The 22,108-nt window shown below is 32.0% G+C and overlaps 1 protein-coding gene across 1 annotated transcript in view; it reads right to left on the reverse strand.

Moving 5' to 3' along the window:
• Positions 1 to 22,108, reverse strand: part of LOC129216194 (hephaestin-like protein) — a 95,929-nt gene that overhangs the window by 22,383 nt on the left and 51,438 nt on the right. The window contains exons 2-6 of the mRNA XM_054850380.1: positions 18,027 to 18,277; positions 9,348 to 9,560; positions 8,064 to 8,233; positions 5,880 to 6,046; positions 1,748 to 1,854 (exon numbers count right to left, since the gene is read on the reverse strand). Coding sequence (XP_054706355.1) covers positions 1,748 to 1,854; positions 5,880 to 6,046; positions 8,064 to 8,233; positions 9,348 to 9,560; positions 18,027 to 18,277 — 908 coding nt within the window. The remainder of the gene's footprint in view (positions 1 to 1,747; positions 1,855 to 5,879; positions 6,047 to 8,063; positions 8,234 to 9,347; positions 9,561 to 18,026; positions 18,278 to 22,108) is intronic.

The raw sequence follows: 22,108 nt of genomic DNA on the forward strand, positions 1-22,108 counted from the left end.
TATGAAATTGAAGAATCGAATTGTGGAACTTTTATTACATAAACATGCCACATTTTAAGGTAATTCAATATTTTCTTGTTTGTAGTATAGTTTCTTTTATCTACATAAATACTAAAATAAAGTGAAAAATTTTTCAGCTGCAGGAAATCTGAAGAATGTAAATTTGCTTCATTTTTTGCTCTTTGAATCCTTTGGATTAATTTCCCTATTTATCAAAATACTTTCATATATTTCGGTTAGAAATTTTGGTTACATAAAGAAAATTATATCTCGCTGATCTTCAAAATTGTAAAACTTCAAATCAAAATTTTAGTGACAGTTGGGCAATTCTTCCAAAAGCTTTTATTGTAACAAATTAATATTGATTTTCTTTTGGTTATTTTCTTCCCATGAAGCTATTTTTTGTTTTGGAACATGCTTAGAATTTTTTCCCTAACTTCTTCAGTCCATACTAAGGTAGTAGTCGTGCAGTGATAGCGAGTAAAAACTATGCGTTAGGAGCCCCATCATTATAAATTCTTTCTCCAACCCCCCCTCCACTTTCCAATTGACTTGAGGCCAGATACAAGAACTTAAATGTATAAAATAAATTTAGGGCTCTTGAGCGCAATGAAGAAAGCAGTGAGTAATTTAAGTACATATTTTTTTTTGAGAAAAGCTCATTAAATTCAGTGTAAAGTCTTATATAAAATTTAATGTATATAAAATACAGGAGATTAAGCAGACTGTAATTGTTACTCAACTTCGGTACAAGAGGAAAAAGTAGTTCTTTTTTTTAAAATAAATTTAGAATATATTTTTTTAAAACACAGATAAACAATATATATTTTTAAATTATGAACATTGAAACAGCAAATTTATGTCGAGGCACCTTAAAAGAATGGTGTGTAAGTGAGAAAAATCAAAATTTGGATTGAACTATCACGAATAATAGAAACACCTATCTTATATCATCAAAACAACGTAAAAATGCAGAAATAGCAGTAAAAACTGCTAACACGTGTTTCAAGGTTGAAGGAATTCTAAAAAAAAAGAAAAAAGGGTTTGGGTGAATGTACATGTAGCGGAAATTCTGTCGAATACCTTTTCCTCCGTAATCCTGTTTTATGCACTGAAAATGTCGGATATATATACTTTTATAAACTTTTTTTCAATTAAAAATTTTTTTTCTATTAACCACGAAACATGTGTATGCAGTTTGTTATGCTATGTGCGTAACTTTAACGTTGTTTTCACGATTTTAACTTATAACACGAAGGCAACACTTTGTTTGCAATTCGGGCACGCCAATCAGTTATGTATCAATAAATTGCTATGGGTAGCTCTAGCATGGTTTAGAAAACTTTTACTTGGACCTTCCACATGATTTTTCTCGTTTACCACAACATTTTGTTTTACCAGTGACATTCCTTTATTTTTAGCAGCATCATTGAATGAACAAATTTGTACTTATACATAAAACAACTTTAAAGGATAAAAAAGCAAAATAAAGTAAATATCAAATACTACATAAAGTTATTAATAAACTGCAGAGTGAGAGGATTAGGCGCAATCGTGTATGAAATTTCGATTTGACGTCTTGCAATTATGCCATACATATCGTCATCATAAACATTAGTAGTTGTAGTTATTTATTGATTTCGTTGTTTCTATTTTTTTATTATTTTATTTTTGGAATTATTACTATCGTTATTGTTGTTGTTGCTTTCTGTTATTTTAAAAAGAAAAAAAAAAGAGAAACAAGTACCTATTCCGTGAATTCCAACTTCGCACCTAAATGGATAGGTTCCTTCTCTGCTGGCAATCATCAAACTTGTAGTAAATTTTGCTGGGAATAAACTGATAATATCAGTTCTGCAATGAGAAAAAGCATACACTATTAACATCGGTAGTTTAAATATTAGCAGTAACTGAGTAACATAAATTAGTTAAAATGAATAAAAACATGACAACTGTTAGTAAAATGTAAAATTCAGGTTTGTTTGACTGCATCGCTATTAACAAGAGTAACAATGACCCTTTTTCAAGTAAAACATAAGCTAATAGGATGAAACCCCATTAAAATGAATACAAATACAACAAAATGTTCGTTTCAACTAAATCCATTTTTTGTGCCGATTATATGCCGTTACATTACTTAAATTCCATTAAAACGAAATTCCTGGTACAAAATGCTATGGCTAGCTCTAGCGTGGTTTAGAAAACTTTTTCATGGAACTTCCACACGATTTTTCTCGTTTTACGCAACATTTTGTTTTGCCTGTGACATTCCGTTCTAACGAACAAAAATTGCACTCCGTTGAGGTTCGTTGTAAAGGGTCGGTTCACTATACATTGAATCCTCGTTTTACGCCGAGGGTTACGTTCCACGGAAATACCGCGTAAATTAAGACTTAATAGTAGTGTTAAAATAGGGGTTACGTTCCATACATTGAAAAAAAAAAAACTTCATTCTAGTAATAACTGAGTTCATAATAAGTTTAATGCCTACTTATACCGACATATATGCACAAAATGCATGAAGAATTCATAAATAAATTTTGTGTTCATAAAAAGGAGCTGGCTATGATAGTATTTTGGCATCCATTAAGAATTTTTCTGGGTAGTTCTTTGCAGAGCATTAACACATTTATGATCACTTGCGTCATTTCTTCTTCCATAACTAACAAATCAGAAAGATAATTTGAAACTGTCAAGGAATGGCTCAAAATTTTCAATGTGAACGTTTTTGGTTGTGTGTCATCGATGTATCTTCGTTGATTTCGTTCTTCTTTGTCATTTCTAAAACTTCTTCTCCTAGTAGGCTGTGAATTGTTAAAGCTTAATAACTTTACTTCTGGAAAGAGTTCTGGAACCAATTGCATTAAAACATCTCCAGTTGCCCAAGCTCGATTATTAGCATGCCAAAATACAGTTTATTACAAGTAATCTGCAATCTCAGGAGTTTGGATTTTGAAAGAGGAGAAAATTGTATCTTGTTTGCATTGCCGTATCTGCGTAAAATAAAATAATGGTGTCAAGTCTTAACCACGTATAATCAAACCCGCATAAAATAAACCTGCGTAAAACGAGGGTCTATTGTATTATGTTTGAATCTGAACAGGAAGTTAGATCGCGTTACGTAAGGTTTGTAAAGCATGCCATTATAAACCTATTTCATAAAGGATACTTTGGAAATTTATGCAAGTGGAAACAAAAATCTGCAGTCGTTTATGAATTTATGGAAACCATAAAATATACCTTACTGTAAACAGAAGGAAGGATAGAGTCATTGATGTATTGAAAAAAACATTCATCAGTTCGTGTTTGATTATGTATATGACAAAACAATCAATTATGAGTTTAGTGGGAACATGACAAACAAACATATTTGATTATTAACATAAACTCGATTGTTTATTTAAAGCTTAAGCTACGACAGATTCATTGAGCCGTTGTTGATAGATGAAGTCATGGATGAAAAGACAAAAGGGAAAAAATGATGCTGAGCGATATGACTAAAAACGAGTACTTATGAATCAAGAAAAATGTTGCATTCAATTCAGCTAGAAACATTGTCTTTTAAGTCTTCAGCAATTATTTCTAAAAAATAAAATGTGTTTTTTTTTTAAATAAAATTTTAATTAGTTTTTGTACCGATTATTTTAGTCTAAACTTTGTGACGGACTTTGTTAAATTGATTATTTATTTCGTAATAATTTGATGGCACATCAAAAGTTGAAGAAGTAAAATGCTTTAAAAAAGAACACGTATGAGGTGGAAACGCTTTGCAATGGATGAAACTCACAAAAACAAGACTATTTAAAAAATTTGTTAAGTTTCAAAAGTACATTATGCTTGATTCTTAAGTTCTGCCGTGGAATTATTTTTTTTACATTTTTAGCTGTTAATTATATGATTACAATTATTTAGATTTGTTTTTGGTATCGATTAGAAAGGTTGTCCCATCCACCGAATACAAAGGAAGGACATATGAAGAATATGAAAATATGAAAGCTTATATGAATATGAAAACGTATATAAAGTTCATTACATGCCAAACGCAAATATGAGAAAATAAAATTCACCTATTGCTGCTAATTACACGAATATGTGGGTAGTAATTTCAACATCATTCTATTCAAATTTGCTGCTAAATATGAAAGTAGCAACAAAGTGAAAATATTTAGGGCAATCATTTAAACATTCAATAGTTTTTTTTTACTCGGAGTAGCAATAAAAGACAAATATTTAGGACAATCATTTATACATACAACATTTTTTGTCATTTTTTAAAAAAAAGTGTTAATCGAATTATTTTTTCATGCACATATCCTAATAGCCTTTTTGGAGAACTCGTGCTAAAACTAGTTTTCTTCCACTCCCCTTCCGATGGAAATGAAACGTTGTTTCTTATGAGAATGGAATGAACTTCAAAGTTTAATGAGAAATAGTACTAAGAGAGTTCCAAGCTCTTAACAAGTTTCTCTTTTATTCTCCTGTATACATTAAAAGGCAGTTAAATGCCAGCTAAATGGCAGTTTTTGCGGAGTAAGGTTAAACAATTTTTTTTATAGTGTACCAAAGTGAAGTTTCAAAGTTTTATATTTTCTTCTGAAATAATGAATATAAAATCATATACATTGGCTTTTTTTTGTGTTCATTAAAAACGTTGTTGGGAAGTTTCGTTGATTCGATGAAGGAGAGTTTTGATAATAGTTTTCGATTTAGTAGTACTGAAGACGTCTTATTCGTTGTTAAGGTATCCGATCATGTTCAGTGTGAAATTTTTCAAAACTGCCATACAAGTTCACTGAATGCAATTATGGAAGCATTTTTGTAGAAAAAGTCTAATTTATGGAAGTTAACGAAATTTGTTGCAATTAATTCGAGAAAAATGAGATAATTTCATTTATTTGTAAAAATACAGTTGGCTCTCTGTTTAACGACTTTCAAGGGACCACGAAAAATCGTCGTTAAGTAGAAAACGTCCTTAAATAGAATGCTTTTAACACTACAGTGGACCATCTGGGACCGTGAAAAACGTCGTTAAATAGGGAAAGTCGTTAAATAGAGCGTTGTTAAACAGAGAGCCAACTGCAGTATTTTAGAGGAAAACATATGCATACTAGTGACAGTTCCATAGCCTGTAAAAATTGCTTTTACAATAACGGGATTTGATATTGCTTGCATTAATTAAATTAGTAGCGACAACTAGTTCAAATCCCAGTTCGAAACACGTCCCGTTGACTACACATGATTAAGATTAATTTTTACAGTAAAATAGGGTTTTACGGAAAAAGTGCTAGTGATACGGATGGGAGTGATTTTTACTATAATGTTTGAGGATTTTTTAAATTAGTACATAGATGTATGGATGAGTACATGCATCAGGGATGAATTGGTAAAATTTCCACTGCCTGAAAAAGAATTAGAAAAAATAGACCCCGAGTCGTCACCAATTTTGTATTATGGGTAGTTCATTTTCCAAGAAATCAGTATCGAAATGGCATCCCGGCACCAATTCATCCCTGGTATGTCTGTCTGTATGTATGTATGTATGTATGTACGCATGCATGCTCGCATGTATGTATGCATGTATGTACGTATGCAAGTATGTATGTATGCATGTATGTATGTATGTATGCATGCATACATGAATGTATGTATGTATGTATGTTTGATTGTATGTATGTATGTATGTATGCATGTATGTATGCATGTATGTATGTATGTATGCATGTATGTATTTATGTATGTATGCATGTATGCATTGCATGCATGTATGCATTGCATGCATGTATGTATATATGTATGCATGCATGCACGCATGTATGCACGTGCATGAACAATGTACATACATGCATTGAAGTTCAAGCAAATAGAAACTATTTTCTTACGTCATGCCGTTAACAGTGAATACTTGTCCTTCAAAGCTGATGCTGTGCACGTCAACTTCATTGCCCATGCCGACAATATGCCATCCTACTTTATCACCCAGGCACATGTCCAAGCCTTGCAAATTGCCAAAACCCAGACCATTGACGGAGAACATCATATTTGATCTCTGAAAATCATTACAATTAGCATATATTTTAGAAAAAAAACAAGAAATTACATAAACAAGTCACATAACATTTACTGACAAAGCCTCTTAAAAAGACATGTCTCTAATATTATAAATTGTATTGAATTAGATTTTTTAGACAGGATAGCAATGTTAATACCTATAGCCAGTTAGCGGCCTGATAAAACCTTGTGATCAATAAGCTCTCCATGCTGCCGTGGGCGCTAGAAGCATTTTTTTCCCATTTTTTTAATCTATTGTTTTGGAACTTCATTGTACTACAAGCTTGCTTTTTTTTTTGAAAGAAAAGCACAAAAAAGTCTAATTTCATCATTTCCTTATTGTTAGTATTGAATTCAAAACGCATTTCTTCAAATATAAATCCATATCTGCAGATACTGCCGTTTATCTACTTACGGCAGCAAATCTTTCACTGACTAATAGCGCATATTTTTTTATCCGAAATTATTTTAAATGTTCTTTTTTTTTAGAATTATATCACGTATTTTGTTGATTTTCTCAAAAACTCAACCTTTACCCAAAACTATAAAATATTGCAAGTCTATCAGACATTTAATTCAATAATGATTGCTTTTGTCAAAGTACAGATCGACCAATAAGGTGATTTATCAATTCTTTCTGCTTAATTCTTATAATAACTTTTGAGAAGATGCATAATAAATCAATAACATTTATAGTCAATGCATTCCCGGACGCAAATGAAGTAGTATTCATTTTAACTATCATACAAATGCGATGAAGCTGCAACATTCAAATGTAGTAAATCACCCTTCGTAAAATTCTTGGTTTAAACATGAAACATTTTTCTTAAACAACAAGAATATCAGAACAAGAATTATTCTTTTTATCTTTCAAAAATGTTTGCATTTATTGAATTCATTTTACCACACTTGACTGAGTGTAAGTTTTTTAAAGGCAAAAAGGTAAAAAGTTTACAATATAAATTTTACGTTTAAGTGTCCAGAGCTTCCTGTACAGAAAAATGTATTTGAATGATGTCCACTAAACACTCAAAATTTGCTTTTAGCACCCAATCCAATAGAGAATCTTCTGCCTTATTTAGTTCTAACAGTCCGACAACGTGGGAAAAAGGTTTTCACTTGATCTTTCATTGAATCAGAAATGAAGAATTGAGAATTTCTCCCCAATAATAATTAAGAAACAACAAATAAAGTTGGGGTGAACCAAGCCTGGCAGTATATTAACGCTAAGATTAGGATCTGCGTTGATTTCACATTGCTACCAGGTTAGGTTTGCCCCAATTATAGAACGATAAATTTGCTGCTAGCCTATTAATTATGTATTGATGGTACATAGCAATGAGGTAAAACTAGGTGTTACAGTTGCCTTTTTCAAATCATAAATACTCCGCTACACAAAAAATTAAGATTCTACATTATGTCACATGAATAAATTAAACTGTGAATTCTTGTATTTTGTTTGATTGTTTGTCCATTCATAACTACTCACTAAACGAACCAATTTATATGATTCTTCATTTAATCGGTAGAGGGTAATCTAAACTAGGTGTCTCATCTACGTTTGATGCTATTTGATTTCTTACACAGAATATTATGATTGATAAATAAATAATTTTATGTAAATTGACAAAGTTTAATTATTTTGATTTATTAATTAATGGTTAATAAACATAATATATCGTTTGAAACAATTCATGCTACAATGAACCATTATTAGTTGTACGCATAATAAACCAAAACAAATGAATGTTTAAATAAACTTAAAATTGCTTTAGTTCATTCCATGCAATACCATGTCCATCTGCCTCATTTCAAGTATTTAGTTTGTTCTATACGGTAACTTATACCACAAGGTGCCTTTAAGGTGGACTTTTAACTCCATTGTAGATGAAAGGAAATTTTTCTTAAGCCATTCGATGTACAGCAGAGTGAGAATCTTCATTTTGCAAACAAAGATTGCCACGCACGATTTAGAACGTAAAACCGTTCTGGCTTAGTGCGCTACCACTACTTACTCTAAAATTAATGTCCATCCTAAGCCGCTGTCTTTCCTCTTCGCTGAGATCTGGCGCCAACCTGTCAATATTCTCGTCAATGTATAAACTGTCATTTTCGTCAAAGATCATAAACACTAGGATGAAATCTTTGTCAACATTTTTGGGTCGATCGTACATGTCCAAGGTGCCTAAAAAATTAATGATTTTTAAAAAAAACAAAATGTAAATATCTTGCAAAGCGAAGAAAATGTTAACTTACGTTTAACAAAAATCTGAAATTTTTGTTTATTATTTGGCTGGAAAAATATAAATAAATAAAGTAAAATAAAATAAGAATAAAAATGAATAAATAAATCTAAAAAAAAGTCTTTTCTGAATTTTCCAAAATAAGCTTTTCTATAGTCATTAAATCCAAGTTTAAAGAGTTAACTCTATCCTTTTCTTACTAAAAAAACTCAATACGTTTTAAAAATGAACCTAAACAAATTACAGTGATTAATACAATTAACAACATCACTAAAATAGCTTTCGAAAAAAAGAGGAAAATGTGAAGAAATAATAAAATATAAAACGACTGAAGTTAGGTAAAAGTACATTTCATTAGCGATTTAGTTGAAGAGCTTGAGTTCTAATCTGTAGTACCAATGCATAAAAAATATGCAGAGTTATTTGGTTACAAATGATTGTTAATTCATCAAATTCTTCTTAAGTATTATCAAAATTACAAATATATTTTGAGCGACACGTACATATAGTTGTTAATAAGCTCGAACAAACAAGTAGATCTTAAGCAGTAAGTTACCATCCCAAAGTCAGGGCTAAGAGAACTACGTGCAATATTCCGACAGTGCAGTTATCCCACCCAGAGTCTAGTTTTGTCCTTGTTTGGACTCATCAGTATAGAATAGGTAATAACTGAGCTGGAGGCATATGGCATCTCAATTGAGATGACTGGAGGCAGGGTCAGGAGTTGGAGGCAGATGCCATCTCAATTTAGATGTCACTGCCTCATCAGTTCGGTTTTTCCCTATTCCAGACTCTGAGTTCAAACAAGGGCGAAACTGGTCTGTACATCGCTTGTAACAATTGAATCTCTTGTGTCCTGTTTGTAGCACTTTCACTGCATCGAACCACCCAGTGAACACTTGCAGCAAAGACAGTATTTTTCTCAAATAATAACACTTCTTGATTTAAAAACTTCAAATCGTATCACTCACAAAATGCCAGAGAAGTTCTTTATGAGGCAGCGGATTAATGTTTACTAATGAAGGTAATGGTAACCATCAATATATGTTTGTATACCTTGTCGACAGACAATGATTGGGCCCAGGAGACCGGCATGAATGTCCGTGTCGGCATTCCTGTGCGAGTGATACATCCAGGTGAGACAGTCTGCGTCAGTCGGCGTAGGACCGTCTTCTGGAATAAAGAACCAGTGGTACGTGTGCTGTCCGCCAGGAGGCACACGGTCGTCTACTTTTTCAGATTCATCTGTGTTATCCTCATACAAAGCACCTGTAACAGTAAAACAAACAATAAAATACTTTCCATGTCATAAGTTCAAGATATTTTGTTTTGTAAGCTGAATTATCAAATTTAAATTGCTTCATATGTAATTGAAATACAGTGGAATCGCGTTACAACGAACTTTAAGGGACCGCAAATTTTGTCCGTTGTGAGGGAAATTTGGTTGTAAATTCAAGTAATATGATGGATATCAAGTCGGAACTAAAAATTAATTTCGTTAAAGTGAATGTTTCGTTGCATTAGTATTCTTTGTAACGGGACTGCACTGTATTCGTAAAATTCTTGTTTCACTTCGTAAAATTCTTGATTCACACACTTTTCTTAAACAAGAATATCAGACCAAGAATTATTCTTTTTAACTTTCAAAAAGGTTTGTATTTATTGAATTTATTTTACCAGATTTGATTGAGTGTAAGTTTTTTTAAGACAAAAAGGTAAAAAGTTTACAATGTAAATTTTACATTTAAGTGTCCAGAGCTTCCTGTACAGAAAAATGTATTTGAACACGTATATGGTAGTATACTAAATGTCGTCCTTAGCCGGTGAATATCATCGTTCACACAACGAAGACATCGGCAAAATACGAATATTTTCGATATAATAACGGTGAAAGTAGACATTTTTCTATTTCGGTCTTTCAAATTAACATAATACGGCCAAACTTCTTCAAACTAACTAAATGTCGACAGAACAAGATAATAAATGCTATTTAGCTGTTTCTATGTTTCTTTATTATTGCAAATAATTTGACAGCGTAACTTGTAAACATAATTAACTATTTTATTCCTTTTTTTCCAGCATCGTTATATCACTTTCAATTAAAAGAGTAATGAATTAGCTGTCTGTTTCAACCAGAGAGTTTTAACGAAGTGACAATAACTAGCCCATTGTTACTGAAGAAATAACATCTATAATTGTGCATTAGACAACTTCAAGACATTTTTTAATTTTACGTATTTCGGAAATCTTGGACATCTTTACTAATAATAAAGCTGAAAGTCTCTCTGTTCGGAGGATGTCTGGATGTCTGTAGGATGTCTGTGACGCGCATAGCGCCTAAACCGTTCGGCCGATTTTCATGAAATTTGGCACAAAGTTAGTATGTAGCATGGGGGTGTGCACCTCGAAGCGATTTTTGGAAAATTCGATGTGGTTCTTTTTGTATTCCAATTTTAAGAAAAAAAATATCATAAGGTGGACGAGTGTATTACGAAATTATCATAACGTGGAACCGTAACATGGGCACAAGCCAATTGGCGAGATACGAAATTATCATAACGTGGAACCGTAAGATGGGTACAAGCCAACTGGCGAGAAAATTCACCATACATTATTTGTAAATATACAGGCGAACCAAAAGACCTTTTGATTTTTCTATTACGGGCAAAACCGTGCGGGTATCACTAGTGTGAAATAAAATATTAGTCATATCAGTTGTAATGAAGAATGTTAATAAACTTAACTCTCAATTTTGTTTTTAGCATTACGAAAAGATCAGCTAAAATACTAAATTACAGATACGGAAGGAATATTACATTTGGCAGATAATGCGTAAAACTACTTATAAAAATCTGGGCAATTAAAAATATTTCGTTTTTTTCCTTCCAATATTCTAAAATTCGTGCTGGAATGTTTCTAGGAAAGTTTTTGACACACTTAATTAGTCTCGCCCTAAGAAAATTGTAGAAACAATGCGCATGATGGCAATATAGTTGCATTAATGCCTTAATTAAATCTCTTACTAGTTATATTATTATATTTGGAAAGTTGGCTGATTTAAGTTTGTAAAAATGTATCAGTTTATTATGCATACATTTTGAGGAAAGAAGTGCATCCAAAAAACGAATGTTGTTGCAAACAATACAATCTATACACAAGTGAACTAAAATGCTGATACATAATGATGTGCATCATAATGAATCAGAATGTGCTTTAAAACAAACACATGGCCATGAGAAAAAAAAAACAACCCGTTGTCTTCAGAGAATAATGTGATAAATCTTTCTATTAATAAAGCTGAAAGTCTGGATCTCCGGATGTCTCGATGTCTGTATCTCTGTGACGCGCATAGCCCATAAACCGTTCGGTCGAGTTTCATGAAATTTGGTACGAAATTACTTCGTAGCATAGGGGTTAGTACCTCGAAGTGATTTTTCAAAAAATCGATGTTGCTCTTTTTATGCTCCAATTTTAAGAACATTTTACCGAGCGAATTTCCATAACATGGACGAGTAAATTACTATAACATGGACAAGCAAATTATCATAGCATATTGGTGAGAAATTCATCATCCATTATTTGTAAATATACAGACGAACCAAATGACCTTTTAATTTTCTACTACGGGCAAAGCCGTGCAGGTACCGCTAGCGATAAATAAAATCAACAAAGTCACAGTTCATTCCAAACGTAATACGAATTTAAGTAGTTGAAGAAATTGGAAGTACGATGAAAGAACTAAATGCAAACAAAACTACGAAGAATATATAGCAATACATGCAGTGAAGGTAAAGAAAATGAAAAGTCAAGTTAACAGAGGAGAAAAGAAAAGGAGAAGCATTGGCGACAGCAGGGCTGGGGTCACGTATCCTGCTCTGAAAGATTGCAATCCCTGAAAATGCTAATAAAAAATCAACTAAATTTTCCGTTGAGAAATGGTCTGCATTTCTTGCAACTTAGTTTTGAGGTTAAGATAGTTCAATGGAATTTTAATTGCATTTCACTTTTCTATCGTATTTATATAGTTTTTACAGACGGTTAAAGTGCATTGTTTAATAGCTTTGCATCAAAAGAGCTTTTAAAAAAACTTTTATCTCAATAAATGTGAATAAATTTATTTCAGAAAAATGTATGAACGGAAGTGTGTATTTCTTTTTCAATGTTTTTTGTTAATTTGAGAGATTAAAAAATGAAATATTTCAATATCTTTTTTCCGTAAATAACTTTGACCGACTTAAAGAATTTCACGCGACGGCACAAAAAATTGTTCGTATAAAATTTTTTTTCTTATGTTAGTTTTTATCGGAAATAATTCTTTTCGGATAATCTTTTTTATGCTTTGAAATTTATTAATCTTCAGGTAAACAAGGATTAAACCGCAGACACGATATCACCAAGCTCTTTCCGCGAGATTTCCGAAGTTTTTATATGTTTTCAGTATCCAAAATACTGCAATTTAATTAATCATGTTGAGAGACAATTTGACGGAAAAGTCGGCAGCATCAATAAACAAAATCTTACTCTCCTAGTCATGCTTTCTTATTTCGTTTCCTAAGGCTAAGCTCATAATCATCTGGCATCGTCAACAGTTTGATTATCATAATTTGCCGTTTTATGATCCATAAACGGGATAATATGAGGTTTGCTTTGTTTTGGTGAAAAGGTTTCACTTTTGCGTCTAGGTCATGCAATATTGGTTTAATTCTTTCTTGTTTCTTTATACGGTAGTTATGGTATTACTTAAGAAAAACAGCTTGCTTCCACACTTATTTGAGATTGCACGTGTAATTGTTATGCCATATAAATATGAATTTTGAGAAATTAAATTATTTTTTCAATAATTTTTCGTTGTTTCCCCACTTTTTTTTTCATTTTTGATTAATCAACTATTACTTACTGTGTTGTTCCCTTCAATAGTAACTCGTGTCCGCAAGCTTTTTTTCAAAACCGTCCTTTAAATAGACAAACGTATACATGTTTCTATGTTTGCATGCTAACTTATCGAGAACAGTTAGGAATTACGGGACAAGAGAGAGATAAAAAAAATTATAATTTTCGAAGGAACATTGTTAGCATGGTCTTAACTTCAAATTACTGTAATAAATGGAGACATTAATGAAAAAATGTGGCAGAGAAAGCTTACTTGCACATTTAAAATACGATAAATCTTTCCGCATCTTGATTTTTTTTCGCAGTTATTTACTGGTGCTTTGTTGAAGCTTACAGACGATCGAAAAAAATTCGTCTATTTATTATTCGTCTATAGAATATTCATAAATGATTTTATTTTTTTATGAACAAACGCATTGTATGTTTCCCCCATTTAAAATAAAAACTATACACATATGTTGCTGCATCGATAATTAATTTTTCTATGAATGTGCGATTGTGCGTACATAAGTACGAGAATGTGTGTATGTCAGTATGTCTGAAGGGTGCTTTTTTTTAAATTTTCCAATACCAGAGCGACAATAAGAAAAATGTGAATGCTGACTGCTACTCAACGGAGTTGTTTTTTGAGGTTTAAGCCCCAGAAACTTTTGATTTTAGGCCACATTGCCAATCCCAGTATTATAATTTGTGCAAATGTAAGAGGGAATGTCATGCTCCATTCCCTTTCCTCTCCAAAAAAATAAAATTCCAACCCCCCCCCCCTTGAGTCGGCGATAAAGATCTCGGATCAGATTCAAGAGCTCAAATTGATACTGCAGTTTCTGTAGGATGCAAAGTTCAAATTCAAGTATAGAATATGCACTATGTCACGGAAAAATATTGGGAAACTTTCAAAAATTCACATTTTTATGGATTTCTCGAGAAATAGGAGGCCAATTGTTCTGTAACTTTTGTCGCATAAAATATATGCTCCTGCTGTCACTTTCCAAAAAAAGTTATATCACTCTTGTGTTTTGGGGATCAGTAACAAATTAAAGAATGCAAAAATGTTGTTTGACCATCATTCGTCGTAAATAGCAGAGAATAAGCTCTAAATTTCAAAAACTAGTTAGCTTTCTATGAGAATTGGTTTATGTACTTTCGAGAAAGTATCACTGATGTTCGCGAAGGATATAAGCATTTCTTTCAAAACTGCGAATTTTATTTGAATGTTTTGGCTTATAATACGCAAAGTTTTAGATCTAAGCTTACTAAACTTTCAGAAAATTTAACATATAAGAGAAGTATAATACTTAAATTTGAAATTATAATGTTGAAAATTTAATAAAATACGGACATTTAAAGGTTTAATTCTTCACTACGCATGCGCGAAAGGTATCAATTTATAACTTTCATTATCTAAAACCCAACTAGATTCCTCAACTCATGATAAAATTCAAGTTTAATGTGTTAAAACTTCAGAAAGTTATCAGCGATCTAACGAGCCAAATTTGAATAACTCTTGGATAGGCCACGAATCGTAAGGGGTCATTCGTTGGTTCGAAGGTATAAATTCCAAGAATCGGGAGTCGATTATTTTCCCTCTAAGTCGGCAACTCTGCCAGTGCTTGCAGAGTCGGAGTCGTTCTGAATTGGGCGAAGGAGTCGGAGTCAAAGGCTCTAATGTCGCGGAGTCGGTCATTTTCCCTCAGACAAAAGCCCTGGTTTTTCGATTTCGATGTTTTATAAATCAACCAAAATATTTTTCAGAAAAATGTGAATATGTTTACAATTAATAAAGAAAGCTTAATTAAATAGTGTTTGCTACATACATCACATTGGACAGAGTTACTGTTAATTGCGTATAAAAGTAGACTATAAACAGCAGAAAAGTTAACAGTAGCTTTTTCCAACTCATTGTTAACTTGAATATTAATTGTTGTACTATAAACCTGTATATATGTGGTTCATACATGTTTAAGAGAACCTGTCTCCTATTTTCTACAAGCCGTTGATTTAAAAATTATAATTTTACTTTATAAAGGGTAATATACTGTTAGTATTATATATTTAAAGCCGGTATAAATATATGTAGCCTTTGAATATATTTTACACTTTAAATGTAATTTGTACGATTCTTCCATGTAGCTCAATTAGAAGAAAGTATACTTGATCAAATATTTTTACTTTTAAAATTCCTTTTCTTTTCTTTTGTTGTTTTTTTCTTTTATATTTCCTTTAGTTTGTGAATGTGTGTGTAGTTCAGTCTGAAAAATATTAAAACGTTTTAAAATTAATTAGCATGAACTATCAAACAACTAACTTCCAACTTTTGTATGTTCAAATCACACGAAAGTTTGTAATTTGTTAAGTAGAAACAATTCGTTCATTAATATTTTAAAGTATTATCTTTTAATGAAATGTATGAGGCGTTACGTATGGGACAAAACGCCCATTTTCCGTGGAATGGCACAAATACAGGCTGATCTAGCATCTAAACCGCTGTTAAATTTAGGTTATGCTGGAATATAGTACACATTAAAAAGTTAAATGTTTTAGAACATCGATATTTTAAAACATCGATGTTTTTGGGTCGATGTCTCTGCCAAAGGCTAAATAGCCTAGTGCAGCCCCATTACAAAGGAAAAAAAAAAATTGGGTAACTTCTTCCATGTGCTGTCCTTCACACCTCCTTAAGCATAAACTTATTAATATTTAAATAAATGTATGCATCTTCTATAGATTGTTATTCAAATCTTCTAAAAATGAATTATTTTTAATCTTGATAGTGCGACAAATAAAAAAATCACTTTAAACTTTAAAATATATTTAATGTCTTTTTTTCATTTTATGTCCTTTTTGAGTTCTTAGCGGTTTAAAAAGTTTTTTTTTAAGTATATTTTTTATTATAGATTAAAAGTAAGTTTATATCATGACTTATCGCTTTTTTGTCTGATTTTTTTGGGACAGTTACAAGTGCTCAGCTGGTCGCATGTGCGTCGTTAGTTGAAAACGACTGGTTCATGGGCTACAGTATCTTAAAGCCACCTTTGAAGACAATTCCTAATAAACATAGTTTTTTTCCGAGCAAATCTAAGAGCCAAATAGAACAAAATACTTATAATTTTGATGACTTTAATTTTAAATTTTCTTTAGTCAGAAGCAACAGCATGTTTTAAAGAGTATTATTTTATCAGTTACGTAGGAAGCGAACAAAATGGAAATTGCTTTTTTATGCTCATTTACTTGACACTTGGTCAATTACGTACATTGCGGAACAAGCGTAGTAAAAAAAAATGTTACTCTAAAACACCGCTCTCTTCTTTTTTACGAGTCAAATCAACCAATTTTTACAAATACGATGCGTGAAACTTAAATGATGTAAGCAAGGTGTGCTATTACTCCTTAATCCGTAAATTACACAGAAACCTATTTGGAGTTTTTCCGTAGGGAAGAGAAAGGTACTGTTGTTTAATATCACGCACCACTGTTGATATGGGAAAAACGGATTAGACATCGATTGAAGCCGTTTAAATATTTTGAAATTAAATTATAGTCGATTATTACGTGCATGTCTGTGACAGTGGAAATAGCTATTACGCTTGTGGTTTTGATCTAAATCAATTGATTCACGTTGTTCGCAATTTAAAGTTAAATTGAGCGTTTACAAATATTCCAAGTTTTATTTCTTAATAGATATTAGAAGATTTTTGTTTCGTGTAACAATGCATTTGAATGCAGAAAAAACGTTCTTGAATGAATTCAGTACAGATATTCAAATAGTCTTATCGGCAAAAGTAAAAATAAAAGGTATTTCTTGAAGTAAATCGACAGATCGGCGCAAGGTTCCCATTTTTTGAATTGTGATCAAGTTTTGAGTGCAAATATGTTACGAATCTGTTTGGAATTCTATTTACATTCAGAATCAAGATTTTAACTTTATATTGATATCATTACCGTTATTTTCGAGTATCATGCAATTATGTCTTCCTAAATCTCCCCCTGTTTTATTTATTAGTAATATTCTTTATGTCTTGAGTTTTTCGTGTAGGTCGATTCACCAAATTTTTCAATACTTTTTGTTGACGATCACTTTCTCAAAGCATTGCGTCATTATTAATATTACTAAATATAATATTTTAGCTTAAAAATAACTTGGATGCAGAAATAAATAACAATTTAGACTACATGAATTGTTCTTGAATTGAATTCTGAAGAAGATGAAAGAAATCATAATTACTTGGAAATTTTTGTTTCAAAATATACAAATATATTTCAGGTACTTCTCCATATAAAGACTATAAGATTTGCAGCATTTGTCATACCATGGGCAAATTTATGATGAAAAATTCATATGGCAACGTTCCACGTGGCATACCATAAAAGTATACGGATTGAGGCTGGAGTGAAAGTATAAGCATGCTTTCGTCTATGGGAAAGTGATGCACGCACAAGAAATATTCAGTTGCAAGGACAAGTGGTAGGCCGTTAGTAAGATTATATTAGGACTACAAAGCGGATGGTCAAACACCTTACAGTAAAACCTCTGCAGCAGATTTTTTATGAAACTCACCGCATGCGGGCGAACAACTGTAACACACTGACTTCATTTCCAGGTCATAGACTTCTGTAACACTGAGAACATAAAAAGGTTACCCCATGGCAAGTGTTACAATTCTGGTAGATCTTATGTTGATAAGTGGTTAAAATATTGCTGTATCGTTTGCAATGAACCTTTCCCGGTCGTTACGCTTTACTCTTTTTCACGGACCGTATGGAAGTTACTTTCCAGAAGACCCTGGTTTATGCAAGAATCAGTATTCAAACATATGGTAATGTTGTGGTTAGAATAACAAATCTTACCTTCATGGACTTTGATGTACCGTGAACCGTGAGGATGCATCGACAACAGCATCGAAGCGTTGTTCCAAAAGTGGATGATGGCCATGTCACCGACTTCCCCTCGAATAGTTGGGCCCAAAATTCCTTGCCATGGCTCCCTGGCTTTCATGACTGTATAAGTATGGTCTGTAAACTCTCTGAATATGGCTTTCTTGAATACCTTCCCTAAGCGAAGAGGCTTGCGGCTGACCTGAAAATATCGTCTAGCCAATCTGCATAGAATGAAAAAAACAATATTTAGTTGTTGTTTTTTTGACAGAAGAAAAATAGCTATTTGTTACTCTGAGTGCTGAATGAGTATGGTGACAATTCGTCGAGTTTTGTATGGCTCAGTTCCGTTTTTAGATACCCTGTTCCGTTGTTACCGCACATACTGAAATGTCCTGTTTTATGAACTGACAGAATGGAACATTGAATGTTTCAACTAAAAGTCACTAGGAGGAATTTTTTAATCATTTGCATACGAATAAATTAGATCATGCATAATTATTAAATTTTTTTTATGCTTGCGCGGGACTAGTGCTCTCATAGTAAGGATATTTTTGCTAATAACTAATGTGTTGGCTCTTCGAATCAAAATTCTTAAGTTATATTGATTGTAAGAGTAACATGAATGAAAATCTAACATGAGTTTCATTCTTATTCAAAATCAGTGCCAAATGTTCACAAGCAAATTCGTACGATGCAAAATTATATCACTGTTTTAAGGGTTCATTTCTCTTTTTATATATCATAAACTACACATAAAAATCCTAACCTTTTTTAATATTCAAGCGTGAAAATGCAGAAAACTGGTAAATGTCCCGTTTTAAGGAAAAAAATGGTCACGGTATGAATGAGCAATATTTTGCTCTATTCAGTTCGTCCACCTCTATTTCGCGTATATTGATTCTTTAGCTCATTTAAACTTTTTTACTTGAAAATTATTTCGTCACTAACGAGTTTAAGCTTTTAAATTATCTAGTTTCCTCTTATCATCAAAGTAGTCAATTGGTGAAATGTATTTCTCACATTTTCAGCTTTTTATGATACAGTGCAGTTATATCATTTGCAACAATTTAAAAAAGAGATAACTTTAAGTCGATTTACTAAGAAGTTGTAAACTATGTCATGACGTCGTTTCTTCTGAAAACAAAAATGTTACTTTGATATAGGTTCAAGTTACCGCCCCAGAGTTGGAGCTAACGCTGAATTGGTTGCTGTAACAAGCTATTCAATATTTGCTTTCAGTTACGTCAATGTTCACACCTATTGTATCAGACGCTTCCGCATCGCATCTAGGCGAGTTTTACTCTTAGAATACTTAAAAATTGTTGCCATGTACGATATAATTTAGGAAGAAACTCTGAATGAATTTCCCTTTACGTAGACTTCAGATAGGATTGAGAGAAAAAAAATTTTAAATAAAGGAAAAAAAAATATAAAAAGCAGAAGAACTTATGTTAGGTAAAGCTTGAAGAGCTTCCGCACACTTCGAGCCATTAATAAAAAGTAATCTAGTTATCATTTTTTTGCTAAACTTTTCATGAGCAATTATGACTTCATTTGTATTTTGTGCATTTTCATTGCTATTTTCATGTTATGCTTTAACATAATACAATATTTGTAATAAAACAAGAAGACGCTTTCGTAAATGTACTTTTATGGGGCCGAAGAAATAATGCTCAAGGGTAGGAGAAATTGCTCTTAGCAATAACTAATAAATTTAATTATTAACAATAATAGTTACTTTATATTATTGTAGATTTCTTGACATGACACATTATTGTATTCGGAGTTATTATTTCAACCCAATGTTTTAAGAACTAGAAAAACGAACAATATTGTGAAAGAAAGAACAATTTTTAAGTTAAAAACAAATTTAAAGAAGCAGAACAAGGAAGGTCAGAAAATAGACGAAATTACTCTAAATTACTTAATAACACGTGTAACTTAAAATAAGTTCATTCGCATTTCAATTTTTTCTTTTTTAATTGATCGGAGTCCTCCCCCCCATAATGGATGCATTTATTGATGTAAATAGTGCAGCTTTTTTGCAAACGTCTTCCCCAGGTAACGTATTAAGTACAGTCCCTGGTCAAAGCTTGCTCTTCGTACAGATCCAGATATTCAGTGCACTCATTCTCATTGCCTTTCATTTTCATTCTTTATTTGTTCAGGAATTCATTTTCCCGAAAACTTCAGCTACTTGCATTTTTTGTCTGCTTTCTACTTAAGCTCTTTTTTTTTTTGCATATATTTTGTAGATTTGTAAAATTCATTGCACTTTGTTCCCCTTTAGATTTAAGTTGCTTTAAAAATCTTGGCGTAGGAGCTATCCACAAACTATGTTTTGAGTTGACAAGGTTGGTGAAATTGTGAAAGTTTGTACATCGGGGGAAGGAGGGAGTAACAATAAGTTTGACGTCATTTTTTAAAATAAGAATATGTTAATAAGAATAATAATAGTGTGAGAAGTGACAAGAGAAGGGGGGGGGATTGCCAATTTCAAGTTTCTTCGGTCCATGAACAGCGGTTCATATGCACAGCGTAAATGTTTGGTATTGTAACCAAGAAACATATTTAAAAATATAATCAATAAAGAACTCCAGCTCGTGCTACTTGTTTGCATCCCCCCCGCAAAGTTTTAGCAAAATTGGCCAACCTATGTTGACGGTTGACGGCAGCGGTGTTCCCCATAGGGGCAGTATACTCTGAAACATTTTTTAAATATATTATGTATATGATCGCATACACATATTGTGCATAGTGGATTACTGGGAGTATACCCCCAAAAAAATTGATGGGAAGATCACTGGTTGACAGTATACGAAACACTGAGCAGCAAACAAGATACTTCTGATTTTATTATAAGTATAAGTAAAAATACTGTTCTGAGGTTCAGCAGAAAATAAAGACTTTCTAAATCACTTTACGTCTTCTTAAAGGAAAATGAAATAAAACTCATAGCCATTTTAATTAACGTCAACAACTTGGTGTCATTTAAAAAATCCTATGCTACTTAAATGTATTGTTAAAACGTTTCCACAGTTATTTTTTGTAAAATGATGGTGCAAAAACATAACTTTTTGTCACTGTAATCAAAAATGAATGTTGAATGAAAAACAATCTATTTGAAATAAATATTACTAGTTCATGGACGATACGGTTTCTTGGAGCTTGGACACCGTTAAAAGATTTCGTAAGAGTGAAAAAGTTGAGAAATGCTGTAATAAGATATGAAAAACAAAGAATGGGATTGAAAATATAACAATGTTCTCTGTTCTAACTTATAAAATTAGATGTACAGTACTGGACAAAAGTATTGAATTTCAGAAGTCTAACAATTTTTCAGACATGAGACCTTCCAAGTTTTTCTGTTTAACTAATCCTTTTTATGTAAAAATGTTAAATTAGATTAATGACAATATATCGTCACCTCAGAGCAACAATAAGATATCTAACCCCAGATATAATACTAATAGCCTATATCTAACTGTTGCTCTGAAGTGACGATATGTGATTAAGTTATTTAACACAAGTAGAAATTTAATTCCATGAAAAATATAAGATTAAAAAATGTTTAATTAAAAAAATTAAGTGAAACACAGATAAAATTTCAAGTTAATATGAGTAGTAAAAATAATAAATCAGAGCAACTATGTTTTTTGGGTCGTCTATCGTATGATTACAGTAGCCTCTCCTTTAGGCATGAAATCTACAAGGTTTTTCAACACTTTCTTTTGTTATTTTATGGTACCAAACTTCATTTATTGTTTCCTTAAATTTCTTTTCTACACATTTGTACTTTAAAAAAATCAGTTTAATTTCAAAAATACTATTTCTGGTTGCGTATCTTGAAAACATGATAAATTTCTCGAACTTGCAATATTTTTGGCCTGTAGCGTAGAATGCAACTTAATTTTCACGCAAGTTTTAAGCCTACGTTTAGTGGACCGTGGTGGTCTAATCGGTAAGGCGTCGGACATGTGACCGAGTTTTATCCTGGCTGGATCGAAGATCCACCGTCTTCATGAATGATGACTGAGGGACGTTAAATATGC

The sequence above is a fragment of the Uloborus diversus genome, chromosome 1 (assembly GCF_026930045.1).
Source record: "Uloborus diversus isolate 005 chromosome 1, Udiv.v.3.1, whole genome shotgun sequence".
NCBI classification, from domain to species: domain Eukaryota; kingdom Metazoa; phylum Arthropoda; class Arachnida; order Araneae; family Uloboridae; genus Uloborus; species Uloborus diversus.